The sequence below is a fragment of the Rousettus aegyptiacus genome, unplaced genomic scaffold (genome assembly GCF_014176215.1).
Source record: "Rousettus aegyptiacus isolate mRouAeg1 unplaced genomic scaffold, mRouAeg1.p scaffold_m13_p_2, whole genome shotgun sequence".
NCBI classification, from domain to species: domain Eukaryota; kingdom Metazoa; phylum Chordata; class Mammalia; order Chiroptera; family Pteropodidae; genus Rousettus; species Rousettus aegyptiacus.
The window spans coordinates 27,894,114-27,921,475 of record NW_023416295.1 but is presented as its reverse complement, the minus strand read 5'-3'; the positions used below and the strand labels follow the sequence as shown (position 1 = coordinate 27,921,475).

At 38.0% G+C, this 27,362-nt stretch overlaps 1 protein-coding gene across 1 annotated transcript in view; it reads right to left on the bottom strand.

The window, feature by feature from the left end:
- FTCDNL1 (formiminotransferase cyclodeaminase N-terminal like) overlaps positions 1 to 27,362 on the bottom strand; it is a 41,963-nt gene that overhangs the window by 5,438 nt on the left and 9,163 nt on the right. Inside the window, 5 exon segments of the mRNA XM_036236674.1 lie at positions 4,744 to 4,929; positions 19,543 to 19,629; positions 19,632 to 19,691; positions 20,920 to 21,012; positions 23,612 to 23,737. Coding sequence (XP_036092567.1) covers positions 4,744 to 4,929; positions 19,543 to 19,629; positions 19,632 to 19,691; positions 20,920 to 21,012; positions 23,612 to 23,737 — 552 coding nt within the window.

Sequence of the window (27,362 nt, the reverse complement as noted above, 5' to 3'; positions counted from 1 at the left end):
GCTGGGCATAAAAACATGAAGAAGGTTAAAATAAGATAAAGCCTAGCTTGCAAGTGGTCTTTGCTTCAGAGTAACAATCAGAGCAAGGTAACAGACTTGAAACTCAGGTTCAAAAATATAAACAGTTGTTACACCAAAAGCAATTAGTCATCATTACATATTGGTATTTTAAATTTTTTAGAACATGTACTAAAGAGAAACCACAGCTGAAACAGGACATTTGATGACTAAAGCCGTAAAACTCAAGCATAATTGCTAAGTCCAATGCTTCCATGGCAGGAAGAATGCAGGACTCTTATGCATGAAGCCAAATCCATAGCAAAGAAAGCTAAGTGAGAACCATGTGGCACAGGGCTGGGAATGGCTCCCCAGGGATCCAAATTCAAGTCCACTCCTTCAGGACACTGCCTTTGCTCAGCCGTTTTTCTCCACTCTGTTTTCCCACTCTGCAAGGAACTGTGAGCCTCAGTTTCTCAATTTTGAGTCTTTCAGAATAGCAATAATCCAGGGAGGAAATTGTAGAAGTAGGTATACATTAACATCGTCATGAAATGAAGCCAGCCCACAAAAGGGGAACCTCAGGCGGCCTGCCTGCCTCCTTCCAAGTTTTCCACAGTAGAACAGTGAGCGCCCTTCACCAGTTCATGTAGAAGCAGTGCCTAAGCCCTTCATGTTTCCATTACAGGTTACATACTTAATTACACGATAAGAATTTCATCTTCCATCATCCCAACTAGAAGCAAACATAGAAAACTATGAAAACAGTTTCCTAAAAATTAAAAAGCTCATTCTAAAACAGGAAATTATTTTTCAAAGATTATGTAAAATTTTCGGTGTGGAGTAAATTGTACCATTCAAAGTCAAGAAAAGTGCCTGATGCTGCACTTATTTACAGAGGGAGAAGTAGCAGGGGCAGCACTCAGTAACCCATTTAAATAACTAAACAGAAGTCCCTAATTCCAAGATGTACCAATTACCTCCATCTATGATTCCTAAAGCATCACATAAAACTATAGTTCAAAGAACTGTCCCTGTCCCTTTATTTTTAAACAATGATGTATACAGTATATGCAGGCCATTCATATAACAGATCAGCCAGCAGTGTTTAAATTATCCCATAAATGTTTAGGGTTTTTAAATTTATATGTATAAAGTATTTATTTATAGATCTAAAAGTATCAGCTATTACTGCTTTGCCCTTATTTATGTTCCCCACGAGCTGGCCAACTACAAACTTTTAAAAAGAATTTAGTTTAGAAGATTTTGTGTATTTGGCACTGACTAAGAGTGTTAATCATTTCTGAGCTCACTTTCTTTGTCTTCTGTTTATAATATTCTCAAGGAACTTCAAAACAGAAACCTGTTCCCTTATAGATTCTGCTTCCTCTTGGGTACTGTGTAGATTAATTTGTCACTGGAAAGTTAACAGTAAGTGTTCAGTTGATAACCAATCATTTCTATTTAATTCTTTTAGGAAAAGAAATAAACAGCAACAATGTGTTGAGGCTTTTCTATTTTGATGGGAGAAGTGGAACAATATGTTGAGAAACTGATATGATTTTTAAAAAGGTAAAAATATATAAAGCCATTAAATTTAAAAATAAGAAGGGAAATCCCCATTGTGGGGAACTAAATTCATTGAAAAATTAGATAAATAACATTTATACCCTAATGACAGAGGTGATATAAATTCTACTTCAATAGACATTACTGTAAAAAATGAAAGCATTTTCCTCTTTCTTACATAAATGATTTTTATGAGAGAATTTGTACAAATAAGGTAACCTAAGATTTGGGCTAATTTTGGTCCTTAAAGTTGAATTCCAATCTGGCTTGTGAAGTATTAGAAACTAATTATTTATCTGCATCCCATATTCACTCTTCCTCCTTGAAACATTTTATTTTTCTGCTGTTAGCACCTATTAAATGAGGGGCCTCTGGATGAACAACAGTTGCCTAACCTTAGCCACTCTTGTTTTCATGGAGATTTTTTTTGCATAAATGAAGGCTTTTACTGCTTGTCATGAAACATTAGCAAAAAAGACATGTGGGGGAAAAGTGGTGCTACTTTTTCCTTCTTATCTCGAATCTTCCATCAAATCCAATCTGAACGAACGCATTGAAACCCAGCTTTTATAAAATTAACCGCTGATAAGCCTTAATAATTATTCATTATGAAAGATGATGGAAAATAACCACGAGACTGATTTGGAGAAATTATGAAACTAAGTTGGAAACATTACAAATTTAAAACTGTTTTTCTTATAAAAACGAGATAAATGAAATAGACGTATATATATTTTATAATATTGAGATCATACCATTTATACTATTTTATATCCTTTGGCCTTGACACTGGTTATTCCCTCTGTCTGAGACTCTTGCCCACACCTCCTCATGGCTAACGGCCTCACTCCTTCCAGTCTTTGCTCCAATGCTGCCTTCACAATGAGGCCTACTTTGGATTACCCTATTTAAAACTGCAAAACACCCCCATCCCCAAACTCATGATTTTTTGAGGGGTGTACCACATTTATCATTTTCTAGCATGCTATATAATTCATTATTTATTAAGCTTGTTATTTGTCTCCTCACCCCCTGCCCACTGGAATATAAATTCTTTGAGAGCATATAAATTTTACTTTGCCCACTGATGATAGTACCTGACACATACTAAGTATTTAATAAATATTTGTTACTTAATTAACTACAAATTCTCTCTCCTTTATATTGTATTTTCCATGTCTCTAAGAATTCTTTCAAAATGTCACACTTAATTGCCTGCATAATAGTCTTTCACTTAGGTACACCATAGTTTATTTAATCATTCTCAAATATTGAACATTTAAAATGTTTCCAGTATTTGCTGTTACATGTAATGCTCCAATAAACATACTTGTTCATAAGTACACGGACCTTTTATTATATCCTTAGGATTTATCACTAGAACTAGAATTCTTGCAAAGTAGCCATATACATTTTTAGACATCTTGATATATATCACCAACTCACTTTCAAAAAATTTAAACCAACTGATAGTACCATTAGCAGTATGAGTGCCTGTAACTACATTTTATCAGTATCAAATATTACCTTGAAAATACCATCTTTAAACATGTTAGTGCCAATTTTGAATATGTGGCCTTTATAACTCAGATATGCTTGTTATATCAGATTAAAGTTTTTCCCAAATACTGACTCATGCATTCTCACAGCAGCAGAAAAATGAGAATTAAGTTTCTCAAGGGTTTGCCTAACTAACGCTAAAGCCAGCTCTCTTGGCCTCTAACACAGAGAGCGCTATTTCAAATTCCTGTCTACTGACCGTAAACTTAGTCACCCAGCCCTGCACCGAAGAGGTTTGTGGTATAATCCCTTCAGTCTTTAGTAAGGCTCAAATTAGAAACCAGGAAACAAATTTTTGAGCATTTAGTCACAAAACTTACACTTCTACATTTGTGAGAGAAATCCTGGGGAAATATGTGATGTTCAAATTGGCAGGGAGCAATCAGTTTCTTCCTTTTTCCACAACTAAATAAGGAAACACATTTATAATCACTTTTTTACATACCTCCTCTTTACAAGGAAGACAAAAATGGTCCTTTAGTATTGTGTTTAACACTTAACAGACATTATTTCAACTTCACAGTCTTATCAGGGAGGGAGGTACAATTATTATGTCCATTTTATAGGTATGGGAACTGAAGCTTGATGAGATTAAGGAATTCTCAGAGATCACACACCAAAACAGTAAGGCCAGGATTTGAGCACAGCCTCAAAGCTTGTGCTTTTCTCACTGCATGACTCTATTTTGATTGTAGACACCATTCATCTGAAAGCAGAATTCTGCACCAGGGCTTAGTAACTAAAGGCCTTTGTGTAACCGCGGCAGAGCTGTGCCATGAGGAAACGTGTTTCTTATGCCTGCCCACCTCTTGCTTCTAGGGTAGATGGCCGTTTTTGTAACTGCCGAGATAGTAACTGATTACCAAAATGTTACCTAACATGGTTTAATTTGTGACCCCTACAGAAGATATTTGGGAATGAAAGATTAAGGCTCAAATAAATGACACTAGAATGGTGAAGGGTAGGAATTGGGGATGGAGTATGGAGCGGAGCCCTACTCCTTTATCCTAAAGTAAGCCCTACGCATGAGGTGAGGGGCAGGGGCCGGAGAAGTACTGTAGAAACAAAAAGAAGCAAGAGTTGGTGAGATCAAGAGGAAGAGATAATACTATTCCCAATGTCTGTTCTCTCTGTTCTAGAAGCCTGTTGTCTAGAACAACTTTTCCTCAGGTGCCTCTAGAACTGATTTCCAGGAACATTCATCAACTTGGCCACACTGAATGGTCAATTTTTGAAAGACTTTCCTACCAGTTAAAAGTAACCTCCACCCACCAAGTCCTTATCCCCCAAGTGTCTCCATCAAACCCCAAGATACAACCTCACACCTGGCATAACAGTAGGCCTCCAGGATCCTACCCCAGGGTCAGGGATTACGACCATTCTCAACCCCAGTGGCCATGCTGCAAGGCTCATTACATGTCTTGAATATCACTCTCAGGGAATTTTCATCAAATATCTGACAAGGGCTTCTAGCCTCTCTGGTCAGCTGACAGAAGACCCTCACTCAATTCAATAAGCTCCAACTATAACTTATAATGCAGGAGGAGCCAAACTAAGGTATCTCAGAATGCTATAATCAAGTTTTAAAACAAAGCAGAATAGAACCTTACTGAGAACCTGTTAAACCACATCTTCAGGCAGGTGCAGCTCCGAGGTGAGGTTCAATCGCACTGAAATCCCTCCTTGTGAATTGGCCCAGTTGCTTCCTTCTCTGGACAAGAGTGTGCGTCTCAGGCAGGTCAGCCTCACCAGATTGAAACATGCTGTAGCCAGGAATGTGCAGGACCAGATCCTCAGCAAGGCCTATGGGCAGTGGGAGATTTTTAACAAGATTAAATTAAAATCAGGCCCAATGAAAGAAAATAAAGCATAAATTTTTATTGTGTAAATATATTTAACAAAATTTATCATTTTAACCATTTCTAAGTATATAATTCAGTGGCATTAAGTTCATTCCCATTATTGTGTAACCATCACCACTAAAGTATATAATTCATACTCATTTTAAAAATCAAAGTTTGAGCCTAATTTATTTTCCCATGAAGTTAGTCTCATAATAAAAGTTTATCTTCGTACAAGGAGGTTCAAATGCGTAAGCCATTACGAATCCAATTTTACAAAGGAAATTCATCACTCAGATTAATGAAATTGGTACCCCCCATTTTTGAACAATTTTGTAACAGCCCCAAATTGTATATATTGTTAGGAGAAATGAAAAGAGTAGAAGGGACAGATCTGTACGGTCCAATATGGTAATCCCTACCTATATGTGCCATTAAATTTTAGTTTTAATTAATTAAAATAATATAATTAAAAATTAAGTTTTTCAGTTGCACTAGCCACATTTCAAGGACTCAGTAACCACACATGGCTAGTGGGCTCCCTATTGAACAGCACTGGGCCAGACGTTCTGTAAAGAAGCCTAATATTTAAATATAATTTTGTGAAAACTACTCTAAATGACATTTTTTATCCTCTTTTTCCATTCTTTGTAACTACTCTAGATCCTGTCTCCGACCTTATCTGCTCAAAGCAGATTACAGAATTGCTATCCTGTTTTTTCTAAAGAACTGCTTCAGAGAACCTGTGTTCGCAGCTGAGAGCACATTTTCATAAGGCTAATTACAATCTCCTGTGAGCAAGGATTGAGCATAAATTTTTGTCTGATGTATAAAATTTAAGTATTTAGGGAATTTGGGTACTGGCCAGGGCCAGCAGGAATGTGGGCCTTCTTTATTGGTAGTAGATCATGGGACATCAGAGGCTGAGAAAGGGCCTCTAGCCCCAGTAAGCACAGGAAACCTCTCCAACTGAAATTTTAAGGTTCGTTATTTGTTTGTTTCTGATGTAGAACGCCATGTTGATGAGAGAGGTGAAATGTGGAGGATACTAAAAAATATTTTATACTTCTGGGTTGTATGAACTCTTGGAAATTGTTCTTTCTCTGAGTCAGATAGGGACTCCAGCATTAGAAGCCTATGACATTGTAGACTTCAAGAAGCCAAGAAAATCTCCCAAATTTACAGTGGGATCTCTGCTTCCTTAATACTAAGGTACTAAAGGGCCACTGTGCTGAAAGGAGGGTGGGGCCAGATGACAGGACACATGCAGCCAACTGAGGTTCAGAATTGTAAAATAACGCTTAGGCAGTTAGCTAAAGTCTCCCCTTAAACCTGGATGGTGGAGGATTGGGGTGGCAGAAGAAAGGGGAGAACATTTAAGACAGTTAGGATGTTAAGACATCTTAACATCTAACAACTTTCCAAATTGTTCGGCTCTCTGATATCTGCTCCAACCATATACTTAGAGTGACTCATCCTTTGGCTGCTGCAGCAGCCTAAAGCACAATCTGTGATGCCTAAAGCCTCTCGTACTAGATACTATAACACGTTTCCTGGCTCTGCCCGGTTCTTTGCCCATCCGGGCTAGCACCTTCATTTGGAGCTACAGTTCTGGAGTATTGCATAAGTTTATAAAGCCCAGAATGTTGCAAAGGAGGATTCTTGGAGCTCGATTTCTGACAGGGAAAGCAGTGGGAGATATTTGCAGTAGCAACCCCCAGCTGTCAGCAATTGGCAGGTGGAAGGTAGGGGGTGCATTTTGGGATAGTAGAAATAGCATATGCTTTCAAGGCCAGAAGATATTGGTTTAAAAACCATTTCTGCTCCTTAATAGCTAATTGAGATCTTGAACAATTTACTTGACATCTCTGAGCAACAGCTTCTCTATCTGTAAAAGGAGGGGGAAAAAGCTTCCACTAAAGCTCTAATTCCTTATCTAGAAATTTGGAAACTATAAGAAAAAAATATAATCTTTTATCCTGTTTTTCCTGTAGAAACTATATCTCAGGGTAGCCAGATAGCCTAAACTGATGAGGAAAAGAACTTTTTTAATATAAAAAATCCAACAAATAAATGTATAAGTAATGATATAATTAGAAAAATCACAATTTTGCGACTTATAAGAAAATAATTGTTTCAGGCAAAGATCGTTAACGAATAAAACCCTCATGAAAAGTCAATTAGGAATAAAGGTAATTCATGTTTGCATCGCCAGATTGTGGCCTTCTGGTATGACGCAGTGTGAAACGCACAGCCCACTTTTGAAGAATTTGCCCCCCAAAAACTGAGATTCAATCCCATCAAGCCTCTAGAGCTAACTTAAAGTTTGTAGAAAATGTGAGATATAAAGATACAAATTAAATGACACAACAAGGGGACAAACAGACACATCCAGAACGTGGAAATTCTGTAGGACAACTGGCAAACCGGTTTCTGCAGCCAGTAAATGGGGGGGGGGGGGCAGCACAGGGGGAAAACAGGTCTAGATCAAAGAGACAGAAATACAACAATCAGTGTGATACGTGAGCCATGTGTAAATCCAGATTCAAATAAGCCCATCAGAGAAAAACATTTGCTTGGATTATAAATGGGTGTTAGATGGTACCAAAGAACTTTAATTTTGTTGAGTGTGACAATGTCATTGTGGTTATTAACAAAATGTCCATATTGCTCAAAGATATATATTAAATATGTGGGGGTAAAGTAATATGATCTTTAGAACTTGCTTTAAAATCCTTTAGTAAAACCAAAGGAAAAAAGAGGGATCTGAAAAGAGAGTAATGGAGAGAAAAAAAAAGAAAGAAAAGCAACTACCCCATAGAACAGATAAAGAGATTAAGATTAGATAAACTAAGGGAAGTGTCTGGCAGGTACCTAGTAGGCACATGGGACTCAGGAAGTGCTGGCTTTCTTGCCCCTTGGGAAGCCTATACCACCACTCTGAATTCTGAAAATACTGAATACTTTCCTGGATTGGTATTTCCCTGCTTACTAGAAATCTCTGTATATTTTAACAACACTCCCCTTCTATTAACTCTTCTACACATATTCATGGTGAAAGGAATTAACTTTCATTTTTGTTCTCTAACGAAGAAGAAAATAAAATATTTCATTATTCTCATACAATGAAAAGACAACAAAAACCAATATGATACTTAGTAACAGAGACAATACAGTATACTCTTCATACTCAAGGAGGTAACCTGTTTCTAATGGTCACAACCCAAGGTAAGTATTTGTAATTTTGCTGAAAAGTAAATGGTGATTGTCTGCATTTCAAAGAACTGTCTCAAATTTAGTCAGAAGAATACTTACTAGCAAGTATTTTATTTGTAATATAAATTTCATATTCAAAAGAGCTAGTTTTAATTTTATCATTTTATTTTCACGATTATTCTATATAACAATCACTTCATGTAATTTCAGATTATGCAAGCAAATAGGCCTCTTAAAGAAGATAAAAATTCTGAACATGTCAAGTGCAAGCCTGTGGGGAACTAAGTCCCATCAGCTGTCAGGTAAGTGGTATTATTATCTAAAGCAACAACTATGTGTGCATTTCCTGAAAAGCCATTTTAACCTCTAAAGTGGAGTCTAGCATTCCCAGACAGGGACTTTCAGCATTTCCAGTGATTACCAAGAACCGGAACTATCGAACGAACACTGTTTCATAACTGTGCTCTCCCTTCACTGGAATTCATTTTTCCCTCTCTTGTGTCTGTGTGGTATTTTACAGCTTTCATTGGCTATAACATCAAAACTTTTGTTTCTTCATCTCAGTTTCAAACTCCTTGAGCAATCAAGGTTTGTTAAGTTGAATGAACTGAATTTGGTTCCTAAGCACTTTGTAGACATGGGACACTGCGATAGTGGAATGGCAGTGACCATCCCAAACCTACGAGTAAGAGGAAGGGGTCACCATGCTAACAAAATGCAAACTGGGTTTGACACCAGCCAGAGTACAATAATCTGTGGTGAGAAACCTTGGGGTCGGTCTTCCACCATTGTCATCATGTTTCATGAACTGTCTTGGGAACAGAAGTCCCATCCACAACTGTCAAAGCCGCATATGCCAGTGGGCTAGCTGAGCCAGTCAGTAGAGTCAAACATGACAAACATCTGAATCACCTCGTGCTGAAAGAATCTGCTGCCATCACGCCATATTGAAACAGGCAAAGTAAAAATAAAACTCTGCAGCTTCCTAAATCGTTCTTTATTAAAAGAACAATATTTTTTAGTTTTTCTTCCATTTTTGACAAGTTTTTCCCCACAACCATTATGACAGTTATTTCCATCTTCACTGGTTATATTCTGAAAAAGCTGATTTGATGACAGTATTTTTTAAAAATTTTTTAACCTTCACAATTAGCCAACCTTATTTACTCAAAAATGATTTTTAGCCATTTCTATACAGGTATATTTATCATTTTCCATCTTAACTTTAGAAATATCTGAGTTTGGTTATTTCTCTTTGTGAAAGGAGGATCAATGCAATGAGATGTTCCTCTGCGCAATGAAGTTTAAGCTTCGTATTATTATCAAAAATGTTTTACTCTGAGCCTATAACAGACATAAGTGTGGCCAAAAGGTACTGTTTTATTGAGTTAAAGTAGTACGTGAAGGCAGTATTTAAGAATCTGCTTAATTAAATGTATGTGCCCACCTTATACTAACATGTACTTCATGTCAATAGCGGTTTCTAATATTGTCCTTTTCCCTTATGCTTTTGTTTCTTTCAGGAACAATTTAGGACTACTGGTATAAATTGAGTGGAATTTAACTATTAAATAGAATTCCATTTCAGCAGCTCAAGAAACATAACTATAAGCTCACTTTTGTTACATTTTCCATAACAGCCAAAATGTACAACCAGGATAAAAATGTAAGTCTATCATTCCCTTTCCTCTAGGAATAGATAAATTGTCTTTCCCCTGGCCCACGTAAGGAATAAATATGTAGCTTATTTATTTTAAACCAGAATTCTAATGATACTCAAAGGAGTAGCAAATCTTTTCATAAGTACACAGCAAACAAAAAGAGTATTTTCAACCCCATCACCTCATACTCAATAAGTAGAGGTTAAAAAGCGCAAAATCTAAAAATTAAACTGGGTGCTAGACTTGAAATCTTACAAGAATCTTCTGGTTTTAGTATAGCTCTCTTACTATGGCCAAGTTTTTTGTTTAGTTAATTTTTTTATTTAGTATTTTTTAAGGAGAAGGGGGGGAAAGATTCTCTACCAGAAGCCATAAAAACCTCTCAGATGGTAAAACAGATAGCCCTAAAAGTTTTTGCCTAAATTCGTACACATACCTAAAATAAAACTGGCCGATTAATCCTGCTACAGTACTTTGAAAAAGAAGAAATTTGAAAACACAGAGTAGTAGTGTGATGCCGCACTGACTCTAATTAAGTGCAGCCCAGGAAAAAAATATTCTTCGTTTAGTCTATGGAAGGGGGGTGGTAGGAATTTTTCTCTTTGCAATTCAAAATTAAAGATAGAGCATTTCTTTTCCAATGTCTTCATTAAACAGAGCTGTTAAAAATTGTCTCCCAACCATCCCCAAAGAGCACCAAGCTACCCAGTATTCACCCCATATGCTCGGCTTTGAAGTGTGAAGCTGTGACCATCCCACTAAACTCTCACGCCACCATCAAAGCCATCTCATTACGCCCAGCGCTGAGAGTTAAAGCACGGGCCCTAACCGCTCCAACACAAACACTGCATTAACAAAGCAACCGCAATATTCCTCCCCCACATGGCTAGAACTTGAAGAAATTTTTACCATATGCACACATGCACGAGATATGAAAATTTATTGTGCTAGAACATCGAGAAGTACATTAAACATGCTGACTAGAACTGGATGTTATTCTAAGAGACTGGAAAAAAAATAAAATGCAGCTGATCTTTATGATGAAAGAACAGAAACATTAGGCTGAAAAACGAGATGAAGTGCAATTCCTAAATTGCATTTCTACTGACACATTCTGTTGCCTGTTCTTTCTTGAGACAGCAGAAAACAATTTAAGGGGGAAAACAAAACTGCAACACATCGCTGGATGCTACTGTTTACTCTGTCATGTTTCATTTCTAAAGGACAAATAAGCTTACGAATAATGATATGCTGATAACAGCATCTATGATTCAAAATAAACAACTTGCTAAAAAAAGGAATTTCACTTGTGTCACTGAGTTTTCATTGGCACGGTGATAAAAAAATAAAATCGAAAGAAAAAACTTGTCATGGATTATGAAAATGAGGTCATGAGAAAATGAGGAGAAGCACTCGATCGATTTTCATGTAAAAACTAATCTTTGAAAAGTAGTTTTAAATACTTGTACCTAATGAATATAAGAATTATGTACCCCCAAATTCTTAATATACTATACACTTTCATAGAGATGTAGTTATCCATGAAAATATATAGTATATTAGTAGTTTAGGGCACATTATGCATATGTACACCTTCATATCCAAGAATCTTATTTCCTCGTATGTAGCATGTACTTTCACGATGCTGTACATACAAAGAGCTTGTAGGGCATATGCTGATATAACTGCCACTTTATGTAAATATGATATTGTTCATTTAAAGAATTATGTCTTGTAACCACCCTGACAGGATGCGATTATTCCCCATTGTATAGATACAAAAACAAGAAATACTAATACAGGGACTAAAAATTTTCCTTAAAGTCAGCTCGCAATTAAGTAGCAGATCTGGGACATGAACTCAAGTTAAGTCACCTCCAAAATTCTTAGTTTGCCCACTTACTCGTCGACTTCCCCATCTAGCCACTTGATGGGATGTAACTGTTTAGTTCATGCTGACTCAAAAATTCATGGGGACATATACCTCATATGTAATGTGTGGGTGAGAGTGAGATTGGGCCTGTCGCTTTCCTATAGTGCTCCGCCTTGTAAGGACCTCTCACTCTCTTCCAGTGCAGGGCTACTGAGAAGCTGGGGCTGCCTCCACAGAGTAGTTCAAACGGGACATGGCAGAGTCTTGGGGATGGTCAAGAATCCTTCTTCTGGCTAATGTATCAGCAATGTGTAAACAGTCTTCAGTATAAAGCCCACTCCCCACAGCAATGAAGAGTGAATTTAGTCCTTCCACCAGTGCTCCTAAAATGGCAAACAGACAGTTTGATTTTTCTGGCTACAGGCTACAGAAAACACTCACCAGCCTCTCAGCAGTCTCAAGCCTAGCCCAAACTCTCACCATCTCCAACCCACCCCACAACGGGTCAAGTCCTCCCATCCCTTTTCCCTCGCCTCTCTGCCACCTCTCGGGGGGATGCCTGTTTCCACACATCCCATGCCCGCCTCTTTGAGTCTCCTTTTGGAGAAAAATGCTTCCTGCCTGCTACTGACATTTTTCCCACACAAGGAAAGTTCTTTGGCTTCCTAGCTACTATGGGTTAAACTGTATCCACCAGCCTCTAAAAAAACTCATGTGTTGAAGTTGTAGCCTCCAGGACCTCATAATGTGGCCTTATTTGGGAATAGGGTCATTGCAGACATAATTAGTGAAGATGAGGTCATATACTGGAAGTGGGGTGGGGCCCTAATCCAATATGACTGGTATCCTCATAAAACAGGGGAATTTGGACACAGATAATATACAAGGAGAATGTCATGTGAATGTGAATGCCATCTACAAGCCAAAATGGAACAGATCCTTCCCTCAGAGCCCTCAGAGAGAACCAACCTTGCTGACACCCTGGTCTTGGACTCCTAGCTTCCAGAACTATGTTTATACGCAAACTTCTCTTGTTTAAATGACCCAATCTGTGGAATTCTGTTAGTGCAACCCTAGGAAATTAAGATATTGACCTTGCTTCTTTCCAACATTCATTCCCTGATGGGGACTTTGGAAGAGAAGCTGGGTGTGCGTAGGCCTATCTCTTCCTCCTTCTTCCTTCTTAAAAGGTAGCTCTCAGCAGGAAACACACATTCTGGTCCACTCCTCCTTGCCATAAGCTTTCCGAGGGCAGGCCTGTGCTGCCCAGTGCTGCCCCTGACTGGCTAAATGAGTCTAATTCTCCAGTTGGATAAATCCAGCTGTCAATACGAGTTTTATCAATAACAAAATTAGTATTTCCATTTCTCACCTGCCTTTCTCTACTGTTCAATTGGTTCAAAATTTGGGAAAGGAAGATGCATACTCTTTATAATGCCCTCCGCTCAAACCCTGCCCTAGTCCTCATCTCCTCAGGGCAGAGAGTAAAGTGGCCTCCTTCTTTCTCTATTTTACCGCTATGGAATACTTCGTGCCCTGGTTTTCCGAGGCCTCTCTATTCGGCTGGCAAAAAAATCAAACATGAACAGTAACTGTTACTTCCTCATTCTGATTATAACAATTCTATACCCCTCAAGGTAGCAGATAACTCAGACTGCGCAAGAAACAGTCACACATAGGCTATAGAGGAAGGAAACACACAACAATTAATATCTCAAGATATTAACCCACTACATATTTTTGGTTAATTAAAATCGAAGAATGAGTAATTTAATATATGCAATTTTAATAGTTAAACAATAAATGATAATCTAATTAATAATGATGTGATAACCATTTGTTGTCACCATTACTATTATCACATGCTCTGGGCCTCCTGAAGAATCCCTCTCAGTTTGACCAGTAGAGACCAGGCAGGGGGGCTGGTGGGTGCCTGATGGTGTGGAAGACAAGTTAACACACTTAATCTTACAGGCCCATCAATACCACTAGTATCACTATGTCATTTCTTCAGGATTTTCTAATCCTAGGGGCCTTGACACTGGAAGTCACAACAAATGCTAGGACGCAGGAATAAAAAGGAAAAGGAATTCAGGAAAAGCATCTCCATGGTCAGAGCACCTGGGCTCAAAAACTTAGTGTGGCATCAATTACCTGTTATAAAACCCCTATTAGGTCCACATTCATTTAAACACCATCAGTAATCATAAAGCATCAATCTCTGGGGACTGTAGATAACTAATAACTATTCAAAATCAGAAAACCATGAGCATCTAAACTTTGAATAGGAGGTAGGTCTCCAAGTTTTTAACTCTAAATCTTACAAGTGACTTCTAGACTAGGAAAGAATTACAAAAAGTATACAGTCAGGCAGCGAGATTTCATGCACTTCACCTATTCACTCCAACTAGAAGATTCTTATAGTACATTTATTCTTGTCAATATGTTCAATAAACCCTATTCGATATACATCAAGAGTGAAATAGAGAAGGAGAGAAAGCCAATACGAGGATGTGTTACCAAGCTGGTCAGCGCTGTGAGCAATGGAAATGGATAAGCCTTAGAATTGTCCATCTCAGAGACAAAAGATAAGACCATTTATCTACCAGCTCTGGTTTTAACTTGTTTGAATTTCAGCTTACCACAGAGCCAAAGTAAGAGAAAATAGTGCAGCTTTTCTAAATATGGTTGGGTTCACCTACAGTTGCTGGTCATGGAAGAATAGGTTAGTTTCTCTCCGTTCTCTCACTTGTCCTTCTTCTTCCTCATTAGTATCTCTGTTTTACAGGGTAGATATAATCCCGTTGCGTCTATTAAGCCTGTAGGAATAAGCATGGGTGAACAACCTGATAACTCTCCTTCACGGAGAAAATGTACTAATGTCACTGGAAATCAATTTTAATATTTTAAGTATTTTCCCAATGCACCATCCCTTGTTTTTTCAGTTTTTTATATGGTGGCAGTATTGTATAATTCTCAAATTAAATGCTATGTCCTAAAACTATGTTAAAGTATGCTTGTAAAATCACCCACTGTTTTCATGCTATGGCAACGAGGGCAGTGCTGATGGTGGAGAGAACTATATCAGAACCCAGCATCTAAATTGACTAATCTCAACCAAATCCAAGGCTGTTTTATAAGGCAATCTCCATAGCAACTGGAGAATCAGAGTAGAAAATTCTTGAAGTGAAAAGTTGTTCCTGATTTGCCAGATCAACCCATGTTTTGACAATCTGTAATAAAGTAATCAAAGGGTCTCAAGACTATCACACAAGTGTTGACGTCGTGTGAATTTGTCATGGCACATGTCCTCCAAGTCATAAAAATACTCGAAAAAACATCTAACGAGGCTGATAATTCTAATCAAGTTCATTAATGTTTTATATATTTTAAGATAAATCAAAAGAAACTCAATCATGTAAGAGCTATTTCTTTATACATATAACTTACTTAGCTAACACTTTTTCTTTCCAGGCTTCTAAATAATGTCAATTATACGGCATTGAACAAACATGATTTTATTTCATTAACGACATAAAACAAAAAGCAAGTTTCCACATCATTTACAAAATTTATAGCTATGGTCCAGACTTTTAAAGCTAGACATTTTGAATTACATGTTAAGTAAGCCCATTTATACTGGTAAATCACTGGAGAATTTCGGAGTACCTTCTGCTCTGACCCCTCCCCTCCATTTTCATTTAATCCTTCTCGTGAAGGTTTGTGTGTGAATGAAAAACAGGTCAAGTTTCAGAAACACTGGCTCCTGCACATGAAAACACCAAATAAGGAAGAAGGAGAAAACATACAGCAAGCACTATGACCCACAGGGACCCTTCGAGAAATGGTCAATAAAAATTTCAGAAAGTCCAGAAAATAAGACTAAACATCTTCAACACTGACTTACACATCAGGCAAAAGAATAATGTTCCTGTAGATTTACCAATGATTCCAAATTACCATGGATCATCAGACATTTGAAGAAAGCCTTTAAAACAAACAAGAAAAAGCAACCTGGAGCTGGGGTTGGGGTGGAGTACAGACACTATGCAGGAAGAAGAAAATGTCAATGACTCAGTGACACTGCATTCACGGGACAAGACCAAGATGTTATTTTAAATAATAAAATAAAAGAAACATTTAGAGATTAAATTAAAAGCACTTGGAAACAAATATAGAAGAAATGAAAAACTCATGGGCATAGAGGAAATTTGCCAGAAAGTATTATAAAAATGTAGTGATGGAAAAAGAGAAAATAAATTATAGAAAACCAATTTTAGAGTTCCAATGTCAAAGTGAAGGGCCTTCCAGGAAAAAAAAAAAAACAAAAACTGAGAAAAATGAAAGAAATTGTCAATAGAATAATTCAAGAGACTTGTCCAGCACTGAAGGTCAAGAGGTTTAAGGATTCATAGGATCTACCAAGTATCTAGAACAAGGAATGAAAACAGACCCATACAAAGGAACATCACAGAAATTTCAGAATGCTAGGAACAAAGTGAAGATCTTAGAAGCATCCAGAGAGAAATGACAGATCACATACAAGGATCAGGAATTATAAAGGCTTCAGAAGTCTCAATAGCAACATGAAAATAAGAATTTATTGACACAGTGTTTTCAAAATACAGGCCTGGAATTCTATAGTTGGCTGAGCTAACAATTAAATGTGAAAGTAGAATGATGGCATTTTTCAGACATGCAAGGTGATAAAAATGTACTTCTCTGTTTTTTAAAGCCTAATACAGGATGTGTTCCACCAAAACAAGGGCAAATATTTTAAAAGAGAGGGGTGAGGGAGAAAATGGAATTCATGAATCCAGGAATCCAACACAGAGAAAGATAAAGGGAACCCTCCAGAGATCCTAGAATGACAATTATTCTCAACAAATTGAGGGCAAACAGTCCTAATTGGACAAGGTCAGAGAGTTCTAGAAGATATTTCTTTAAGAAGATGAAATTGGTAGAATATTCAACACACGAAGTGTTCTGTCTCAATGCATGAATAAATGTTGTCATTGACAGACAGTATGGAGTTAAACCAGTAATAAGTATGTTAAAAAAAATGAAATAAACAATCAAAAAATAATGGTCAACTCCAGCAAAAAAGTTGTGCAGAAAGAGTGAAATAATAATATTTTAAATGATTTCTTGTGAACAATGTTTACATAGTTATAACAATGTAACCACTAAGTATGGATCCAAATTTTGATATAAGTATACTGAGAAGAAGGATTGGAGAGAGAAAGAGAGAGGGAAAAGGAGTGAGAGAGAAAGGGAGGGAGGGAGGAAGCGAGAGAGGGAGAGAAAGGAATGGAGGGAAAGAGGGAGAAAAAGGGACGGAAGAGAAGGAGAAAGGGAGAAGGGAGAGAGGGAGAGAGAGAGTTGGAATGAGGGGCAGGGTGAGAGCAAGTCTAGATCTATGTGCCTCCTCGCTCTCAACCATATATCCAACTGCCAAACACCAGCAAGTAAAAAATATACCTGTGCTCCTTCCCTCCAAGTCTCCTTTCTTCCATCATTCGGAAGTGATGACATTTTCATGCCACTGTTTTGTTCCCCACCCCACCCCATGCTATGGAGTCTCTCTCCATTCCTTATTATCTTGGGCCACCATCGACTTTTCAAACTGGTCTGCCTGTTCCTGCCCATTTTCTATCACACAGGCAGAGGGATCTTTCTAAAATTCAAAGCCAGTTATACCACTTTCTTGCTTAAAATTCTTCATTTTTTTCCACTGACTTTAGGATAAGGTTCACCCGGCATGTAAGACTTCATGATCTGACCTCTACTTCCTGAGCTTCATTTCTCAACATTCCCAGGAATGTCTTCCCCATCCCATCTCACCTCTAAGTTCTGGCCAGTCATACTGAAGTCCTTCACAGGTCCTGAAGCCCAGGCTGCAGTCATTTCTGACCTATGCATTGCTGTGCCCTTTATTCTAGAAGTTTTTAAACTAAAATTATATGCAAAATTATGTGTGAGTGTGTGTGTCTATGTATGTATACAAGAAAGCACATGCATAAAAACTTGCAAATGATTTTGACAGTATTTATAAATCTCCTGGACACCAATTTCGCTACCTACTTTAATAACCCCTTCCTTAAAATATAAGCAAGCTTACAGCCAATATAAAAAAAAATTCTGAAATATATGAGTCAAAATTTTTGCATATAAAGCATAGATGAATTACATATATCGACATCAACTATCTTTTATATCACTGGAATATTCTCCAATGCCCTTCTTCCCAAAGAAAGTTGGTTAAATTCTTTGAAAGTTGGTTTCCCTGAGAAGGGGTTACCCTAGTGAAAAATATCCCTTCACTATTCTGAGAATAGCAAGATCCTGATCCTAGAATGTGAATACTTTTTTGCCTTATAAGAATGCCTAAGCAAGCTGTTACAAAAAAAAAAAAAAAATTAAAAAAATTTGGATGATATTAGATGAACAGCTGTGTAGAAAGGGGAATGTAAAAATAAAAACTGCATGTTGGAGCATCAAAATAGTAACCATGTACAGTATATGACTGTTTTTAATCAGATGAAAATTGAAGCTATTACATTTCAAATCAAATGTTATAAATTAGTTCAAGAATGCAGCTGAGCTCTCATTTAATTAGAAATGTCCATGTTTAAATCATGAGGTACAGTAGCTGCCAATGAAGCAAAAGGGCAAGAGAAGAGAGAAACACTGTGTCCAGAGCCTCCGACTGTCAACCGTCTCCTACGCGGGATGAACATCTGGGGTGGACTGGTCGTGATGTAATGAAGAACTTCATGTACTAGCTAATTTGAGATTTAACGTAATTGAACATAATTGTTTTGAAGACAATTAAAATCATTACTCTGGTCTGCACAATTCTGAACTCTTCATTTCTGTGTGAAACATATTTTCCCCCATGTTGAATTAACTCTTTCTTGGATAGAAAGGAAAGCAAATTTGGGGCCTGATTTCCCTGGGAAGTAATACTTAGATTGTCAGGTCGTGTTAAAATGCAGCACAAAGTGAGGTTCTCCTTTGGAAACAAGTCTCATTTCCTATTTCTAGTGCTTGATGTAGCTCAGCTAGAGTCCAAATTTACATCCCAAATGTAAATAAAAATGAGGCAACATCATAGAGGGATTTCTGAGGTCATATAGAGAAGAATGCAATTATTCTAAGGCCGGACTTTTCCCCAAAGGTTATGAGCCTCTGCATGTCGTAATTAACCGTGGTACAGCTAGACAGTCCAGGCAAAAGGTCTTTCTTTTCTCCCAATTTGCCTAATTCAAAAACACCTCAAGTGACATAGCTCAAATTTTCCAAATTAAACTTACCCCTGGGGCTGAAATCAAGCATGTGACAGTTCAGTTCTAAAGAAAATCTTAAAGAGAGTTGTGCATAGGGGGAAAAAAAGGGAAAAAGTCAGAGGAAAAAGGGGTAGAAGTTAACATTTAAGTGGTTTTTCAACCTCATCATTACCCCTGCTCAAGAAAATAAGACACAGATGGGCAAACACACCATCGTTCTACCCTGAAGAGTCTAAGGAATTCATTAAAAACTACTGTTATTTCCTTATGATCTATCATGAATTCGTAAGGGACAAATGATTGATTTGCCTCATCCCATAGCAGTTAGTGCTCCATGGTCACGGAGTGGAAAGTGGAAAGATGAGTCACAAAGACACAGTGTGCCACTGCCACTCATGAAAGCTCATCGTTGACACAAATCTTCAAGGTCGACTTTTCCCGGGGAGTTTCGGAGTGATTATATTGTCACGAGCTGTTCTGATTTGTAAAAATGGTTTCCATTAAGAAATGACACACTACTCAAAACTTTCTCTCACTTCTGGCCACAGCTCCACACTCTCCCATTCCAACATCAGTGAGGGGATGCCCGGGAACCAGGTCCACTCTCCCAAGCGAGGGAGAACCTCCCGAACCTCTGTATTGATGGACCGAAAGGTCTTCAATCAGGCAGCCAGAACAGAATTGCCTTAAAAAGGTAAAATTCTAAAAAACAATCATTAAAATTTTAACAGCTAAAAAAAAGGCAGCTATATTTTATTGTACCACTAGTTGTTTTTCTTTTGTAATGTGTATAGAAAATTTTTTCATCCAAAATAAAAAAAAAAGATTCAACATTTCCCTTTGTCCCACCTCTTAACTGACATAAAATTTCACATTTCTTCCACCTCTTTATTCCCCAAAGTGGAAGAATTATGCACTGTTTATCAGTCTTAAACAACTCTGTATTTTTTATAATTGGTTATTTTAATTTTTTTAACTTTATCAAATTAACCTGATAAAATTTCTTGTTATTTTCAAAAATTTTTATAAATTTATGTTAAAATATACATACAAACATAAATTTTTAAAAAGTATACGTACTTATTTTATTTTTGCTTTTGTCCAGTATTTAGATTTTTCATTGTTATATATAAATATGTATTATAAACACCTAAAAGTTTTATGTTATTACTTTGAGTTTTCATTTGCAGTGTAGTATGACTATTTTAGCAAGAAAGATAAACAACAAAGAAGCAAATTTTACTTCTTTTGATTAATATTCAAGATAATTTGTCCTATGTTTGCTGAGTTATCAATTTGCTATTTGCTCCTCAAACAAACATACCTTTTGAAAAAAGAAAAAAGAACAATCTGCTAAGTTGAAATAAAGTTTATTTGAAAATATTTTGAACACTTTACTAAGCAATATTAAGATAAACAGGTTTTTGTTTAAACAATTATGATCCTTCAAATTCAAATTGTCCCACTAAACCTTACAACATGAGACCTGGAGCCCATTTCCTTTCAGTGCATGAACCAACTCAAGATTTCTAGCTTCTGACTCAAACCACAACTGCTTAGCGTGTTTCAGTCCACGCTATCAATGAAATCAAGGCTGACTTCAACACTATCATTTCACAGGTTAAAACTTGAAAATGTTTTTTTTTAACCACAAAGGATATGTGATCATCTTCAGGGAAAGAATGTTATTAAATCTTGGACCTCAAGGTTCATTTTAATGAAGAGGAAATGGAAAATGTTTGATATGTACATGCTCAAAAAAAAATGATGAAATGCAGTTTTAAGGTAGACTCTCTACGTAATGCAGTATTCAGATTTAAACAGGAAATCAGTGATTGAAGAGCATTCATGTCTACCTGAAGCCTATCCTTCATCAAAAGACATATATGTAAAGAAAGAAACTAAAATCTTACCTAACTCATCAATAGAAGCTGGTATTGGAATAACGGATCTGCCATAGTCTTGATCAGAAAATATGAGATCTGATACTTCAGGATGTTTTTACCCTGTAAAGGAAAAAAAAAAGTAAATGCAAAATTATTTTCTGTGATAAAATGTAATACTTTATTTCTTTGGATAGAATTAAATCTAGTTCGACAGAAAAATTCTGGGGTGTCGCCTTTGAAGTGACATAGCCTGATCATAAAATTCGTTCATAGCAATGCCCACTTCTCATCGCAACTTCTGATATAACCAGACTGCTCATCTCAGACTCTAGGCTTTGGTGTCTCTTAACTTGGTCTAAGACGTAGCCTCTTTTTTCAACCTCCAAATCATATCATTCTAAATTCTGCTCTTTGTCAATCTCATCTTCTAGGCTTTATCAATTTTTCCTTCCCAACCCTGGAAATCAAACTGTCTGAATCAAAACCTGACATCTGGAAAAACCAGGATAGGCCAATTAGTGCCTGAAGCAGAGATTTCTGGGATGCATGCACCTGTCTATTAGAAACCATTCTGCCTCCACCATCTCCTTTTCAGAGGCCACCAACAGCCTTCAGATGTTAACAACTTCCAGCTTCCAGTGGCTTGTGACTCACTTGAATGTGTAACCTGGAGGAGAACGCTGCCCTATCGTGTATGGCAGCCACACGTAACCCCAAAGCTATTTTTGAAGTTTATGAGCCTGGTTCAGGCCCCTTAAAAGCCTCCCTTAAGTCTACAAAAGCAAATTCAAAGTGAAGGACAAAAGTTTTCAGGCGGTAATTAAAGCTTTCGCTATGCCATTATACCTTTGTCGCCCTGTCCCCTGGCAGCTTAACAATTAATCTTTTCAGAAGAGAGGAAAAATAAGTTACACACAGGAACTACAGAGCTTACAGCAGCCCTACTATTAATTTTAATAACGTGAAAAGATAAAACTTATGTCACTCACTCAAAGCCAAATGAGCATCTAATACAGCCCTACCCTGGTGTAGGTCTAAAATTTATAACTAGGGTTTCTTACTTAAGACCTTTTGGACCATTTAAATGTTTTCACATTACTTTAATTAGAAAACTTATAGGTGATATAGTTTTATCCCACTCACTTTAAAATAAATGCCTTTAAGGTATCTGTAAAACAATAGGTCATTTTCTTAACTAGTGCTACCCTCCTTGCATTTTCGTAACCATAAAAGATGAAGCAAGAAAAAGATCATACAGTCCCCTTTTTAATGTATTTTTCAACATACTCTAGCTTTCAGAAGAAGAGATGACTTTATTTTATTTTTTCATTTTAAATCTTCTGAAAAGCTTTTATTCTCAGTTTCATATGATTCAATTAAATCAAATGCTGAAAGAATGAAACACTTTCTCCTGCAATTTCTTAAGCATGCAGATACAAAAAAAAAAAAAATTACTGCTGGCAGGAGGAGCTGTCAGTCTGAATCTCAGCAGAAGTAAATTGTTTGGTATTTGTAATGGAGTGTAATAGCTATAATTCCATTTGAGCTGCTGCCACTAATAAGCTGATAAAAACTGTGAGTTGAGACCCAGACGTCCATCAGTGTGTGGCTTCCACGAATGTCTCTGCACATTCACTTAATCACAGAGACAGGTAACCCAATCCCATTAGATGTACTGTGTCTGACAATGAGGAGCCCAAGCGGGCTCTTCCCACAAAGAGAATGCAAAAGCGCAGCTGTATGCTGATGCCAGAGGCGTTTTCTTATCAGTAATTATCAGGAATTTCCATAGACATTTCCAGCTACTGCAAGACAGTAACTTAAATGTGCTAATTGTTAGAAATGGGCTGGGGAAAACACTTCTTGCTCATGAAAAGCTGTAACCGAATCAAAAATAACCATCGGAAATTAAAATATACTGTCTGAAATGCTCTGGGGCTATGGTCCTAAAGCTCACCTGTTGCCAAGAAACTTGATTTAATAATACAATTTTTCTATTTAAACCACTGTAAGACTGTAAATACACTGCAGTGGGTGGGTGGGTGGGTGAGTAAAAACAAATGATATCTAGAACTGTGTGTCATCACAGCAACACTTTAACAAGGGTAAAAAAAAAAAAAAAAAGTAGTATCTTTCATAGTAAATACTGGCCCAGGGAGTAAGGAGGCTTGAGTTCCAATCTCCTGAACTGCTAAGCAATCTTATGCACATCACTTATGTGCAATTGCTTAACAGTCTTTATATGGAGAAAATGGAATAGAGATAATAGTGCTGTAATGACAGCATGGGCTTTACTGGCAGGAGTGCTTAGAAAAGTTGTTGGTATTTGGCAAGCTTATTTTTCATGTAATCTGCAGAACAAAAAGCATAATGTACAATTATGCCCATTCTATTAATGATCAAATAAATAGCCCATGAGGAGAACATTAAACCTTTATGTAACTATATCCTGCTCAGGAGCCTGTCAACATCCTGAACAGTGGCCATTTCAGACACTTAATCTCCAATGTGAAGAACCGGACTACTGAATACATGCAGACATTTGGAAAAGAACATATGTGCACATCAGAGTAACTGATCAATCTCAGTGTCCTGGAAAGAATCTGTAACAGCCCAAGAACAAGGGGGAAAATCTAGGAAGAGTGTTCCACAGATACAGTCTGCAGAGTATCGATTACCAAAACATTGCATATCCTTTTCAATTGTCTGTTGTTCCTACCATTTTTTCCAAGAAGAGCTGCTTTTGCTATGTCCTCAACAAAGCTTTTTCTTCTGGCTTCTGAAATGTTTAGTAAACAGGCAGCCAAACGGACCGCAGTCTGGAGGAAGACATGCTGAGTTTTTTCTAAAATAGGAGAAAAATGAGTCTTCATTTCAGTCTCTACAGTTCATTAATATTTTTGTATTCATTAACCATAAAAAAAATCATAGCTCTTTGGAAACTGCTCAGTCAAAACATTAACCCTTCACTATTACATTCCTAGAGAACACCTAAATGACAGATTGGCTCAACCAAGAAACCATTTGTATGAGGTCATACACAGACAAACATATGAACGTGGTAACAATACTGGAAAATATTCCTCAAATTAGCCAGCCTAATTCTGTCATATAAGTGAAACTTTTTCATTAAAGTATATTATTCCCTTTTAAGCATTATCTTCCTTAGCTTGTGCTGTTTTAGAGGTTTGCACTATTTAACAAATAAGCACGATCCTTTTGTTAAATGAGACTTACTAGGGAAATACAGAAAAGAGGAATAAGGGAGACTATTTAATATGCTGATTCTTATATTCCTCTGATAAAAAGAAAATGTATCTCTATGGGCCATGCCATGGGGACTATATGAACAGACAAAGTGACTCACTTGGGGGGCTTCAAATGACAACTATTTGACTAAGTTCCCCTCGTACTTTGAACTCCAAAGTTTCTAAATCAGTTTAAAATCTTCACAGGACTCTGTACCCTGAACTAAAAGCTGACATATACTCTGATGTTACTGAATAATGCCCAAAATGTGACTCTTTCACCGAAAATGGATAATTACACACATTTTGGAGGATGCTTTGATTCTCTTCAGTACTCCAGAATGGTATTTTTCAACTCGTTATCTTTCCATGCTTCAGATGATATTCTGAACTAAGGAAATTTAAATATCTCAAAATAAGAATTACGCTTTTCAAGACCAGTCCATTATATTACGGCATCTTTCAAATATATCTAAAAATGAATTCATTCAACAAATATTTGATGAAGATCATTTTGTGTCGAGTAATGTTCTCTGTGTGGGAGATCCGGCAGTGAATGGTGTCCAACTCTGAGACAAACATTAAGCTTGCCAGTTTGAACTAAACGTGCTGTGCTACAAGTAACACTGCTCTCCATGAATATATCTGCCGGTTTCTGTTCATTAGGATTATTCCTTGGCCTAAGCATCTTAACCTAGAGGAACTATGGTTTCCATGGTTAGTTCAGGTTTTCATACTGTGACTATCATCTCATCGAAAATTCGTAAGAATATGGTTATTAGGTTTTTCTTAGACATTAATAACATTGTTGTAATAAAGCAGCTCAGACCTCTGGTTTTTACGTAAACAAAAAATTGCTTTACACAAGGGGTGTGGGCGTCTTCTGGCTTTCATTTGTTTTCGGTGTGTTTATGTAGCTTAATTGTCTCATCAGGCACTTTCCCAACATAATTATGCTTTTTAACAAATGGTGTTTATGGCAACCCCTAACAGTGCAAAAGAAAGGATTAGTTTCATCTTCTCATTCCACATTTTGATTCCCTGTGGACAGCTAAATCACACAAAGATGGTGTTAGAAAAATCCACCTTCACAGCAAACGCTGAAATTAGCAGCGGCACCAGGCTTTTGGAGAGTAGTCAGGATTGTTAGTAGAAAGGGTTGGAATTTCTCTCCCTCCTCCTCTAGGAAAGTGACCCGGAAGCAAGCCCTCCCAACACTTCTGGAAGAGTGGGATCCTAGTCCACCCACCCCTTCAATCACTGTTCGGTTACTTCCGGCGATAGACCAAAAACCTGCCTCTCCCCAGAAGTAACTAGCAGGGCCAGTGGCGAGTGGAGCAGTTCGCGACGTTTCGGCCAGATCGCCTGCCTCCTACGCAAGCACCACCATTAACACTTTTGACGTCGCAGAGACTCGCCGACTAGACGGAAGCGTGTGCTCGGGGACAGAACCCGCGGCCGGGACCCCTCTGCACGCCCCACGGCGGTTCCAGTGTGGAGTGACCCAGAGCCACGTGGGCCGAAGGGTGACCCGAGACTCGGCGAGGGACTCTCCGACCGCCCCAGGAGGCCTGCCGGGAGCAGCGTCTGCCAACAGCGGGGCTAGGGAACCAGGGGCTGCCTCGGGCGCGGCTCGAACCTGCGGCCGCTCCGTGGTTTGCAAGAGGAACCGACCTGCGCGCGCAGAGGGCTGGCGGGCTGGATGGCACCGAGCCGGGGTCGCCGCGCGTGACCGACGCGCAGCTTCCGCCGCCGGCACCGCCTCCCGGGCGCCCCGGGCGCGCTCCAGCCCAGCCGTGCGCCGCCGGGGCCAGCTCTGCAGGTCTGGCCCTGACCCTGGCCTCGGCCCCGCGTGCCCGCGTCCGGGAAAGCTGAACGTTCGTTTTGGAATTGCCTCCTCGCCTCCTCTGCTTCATCTGGGGATTCTCCACAATTCTCCCCTTGTAAATGAATGGCTTTCTAAAAGGGCAGTAGAATCTAATGATGAGGGTATTAGCCATTGATCATACACCAGCAGGGGGCGCTTTTCTCTGGTTTACACACGCGCGCGCACACACACACACACACACACACCCGTTTGGTAAATTCTCTCCTGAGAAACACTGCCCGCGAGCGCTTGTAAATATGATTTGGACGCATCCCAGGACAAAAGCAGTACTTGCACGTGCCCACTTAGTCAAAGTAACAACCAATATGAACCAGGCATTAAGCTTTTCCCTTTTTTCTAGGCCAGTGAACTTTGAGAACACATTTCTCTTCCAAGAAATCAGAACCTGCTTTTTTTTAATGTAGCAGCAATTAAATGTCACCATTTTGATCCAATTTCGTTCCTAAACTGAAATAATCACTAAATAACTACTTTAACGGAATAAATTAATTTCTAAATCTATTTTTTTATTTTCTAATTATACTTTTTAAACACAGATTTGACGAAATTAACATTTATGTGGACATTTGGTTTCTAGCCTAATGTGGCATAAAAATAAGTAACATAATGAGTGTTAAAAAAAATCAGGTTCATGATGCTTCTCACATCATCATCATTGTACTTAGATGTCACAACAGTATTATGTGCGATTGTGTCAGATCCAGCCTTCCCCATCTCAGAGTGTTGGCAGGTAGGAGGGTTGTTGGCAAGAGGAGGGGTGTTAACCTCAGGATCCTGGATCCATTCCAAGGCTGGTAATTACATTCTGCCAGCCAAAATTCATCCCATAATTTTAATTGGATAAATCCTTTCTGGCCTAAGCTACTGCTATGCCTGTCAAACTGTTGCCACATTTCACCCCAGAGGTGTCTGTGTTTTAGTTACAAGAATCAGTCCCTTGGAGGTTGGCTTATCAGTTTAAATCCTCAAAGTGGTTTGGGATCCTATGAAATTAAATATATATTTAGGTATTTTTTTCTACTGAATCTGCATAGAAATGCGTAAAATACATATCCATGTTAATGCCTAAAAACCAGTATCCATCTAATGTCGGCAGATAATTTTGAGAGCTTTCTAATCAGATTGATGTCCCTTAACTTTCTCTTCCTTGCTTTTGATAGCTTTTATTGTCTATAACAGCTTCCAATTTCCAAAAAGTATTGCATCATCCAAAGTTGACTTCCATGAAGGACAGTGGAACCAAAGCCTTCGTATTTCACCTTTCCAACCAATTCTGTGATGAATCTACTTGCTAAAACGGAAGATGAAGTAGTACCACTACACCTAGTCTTATC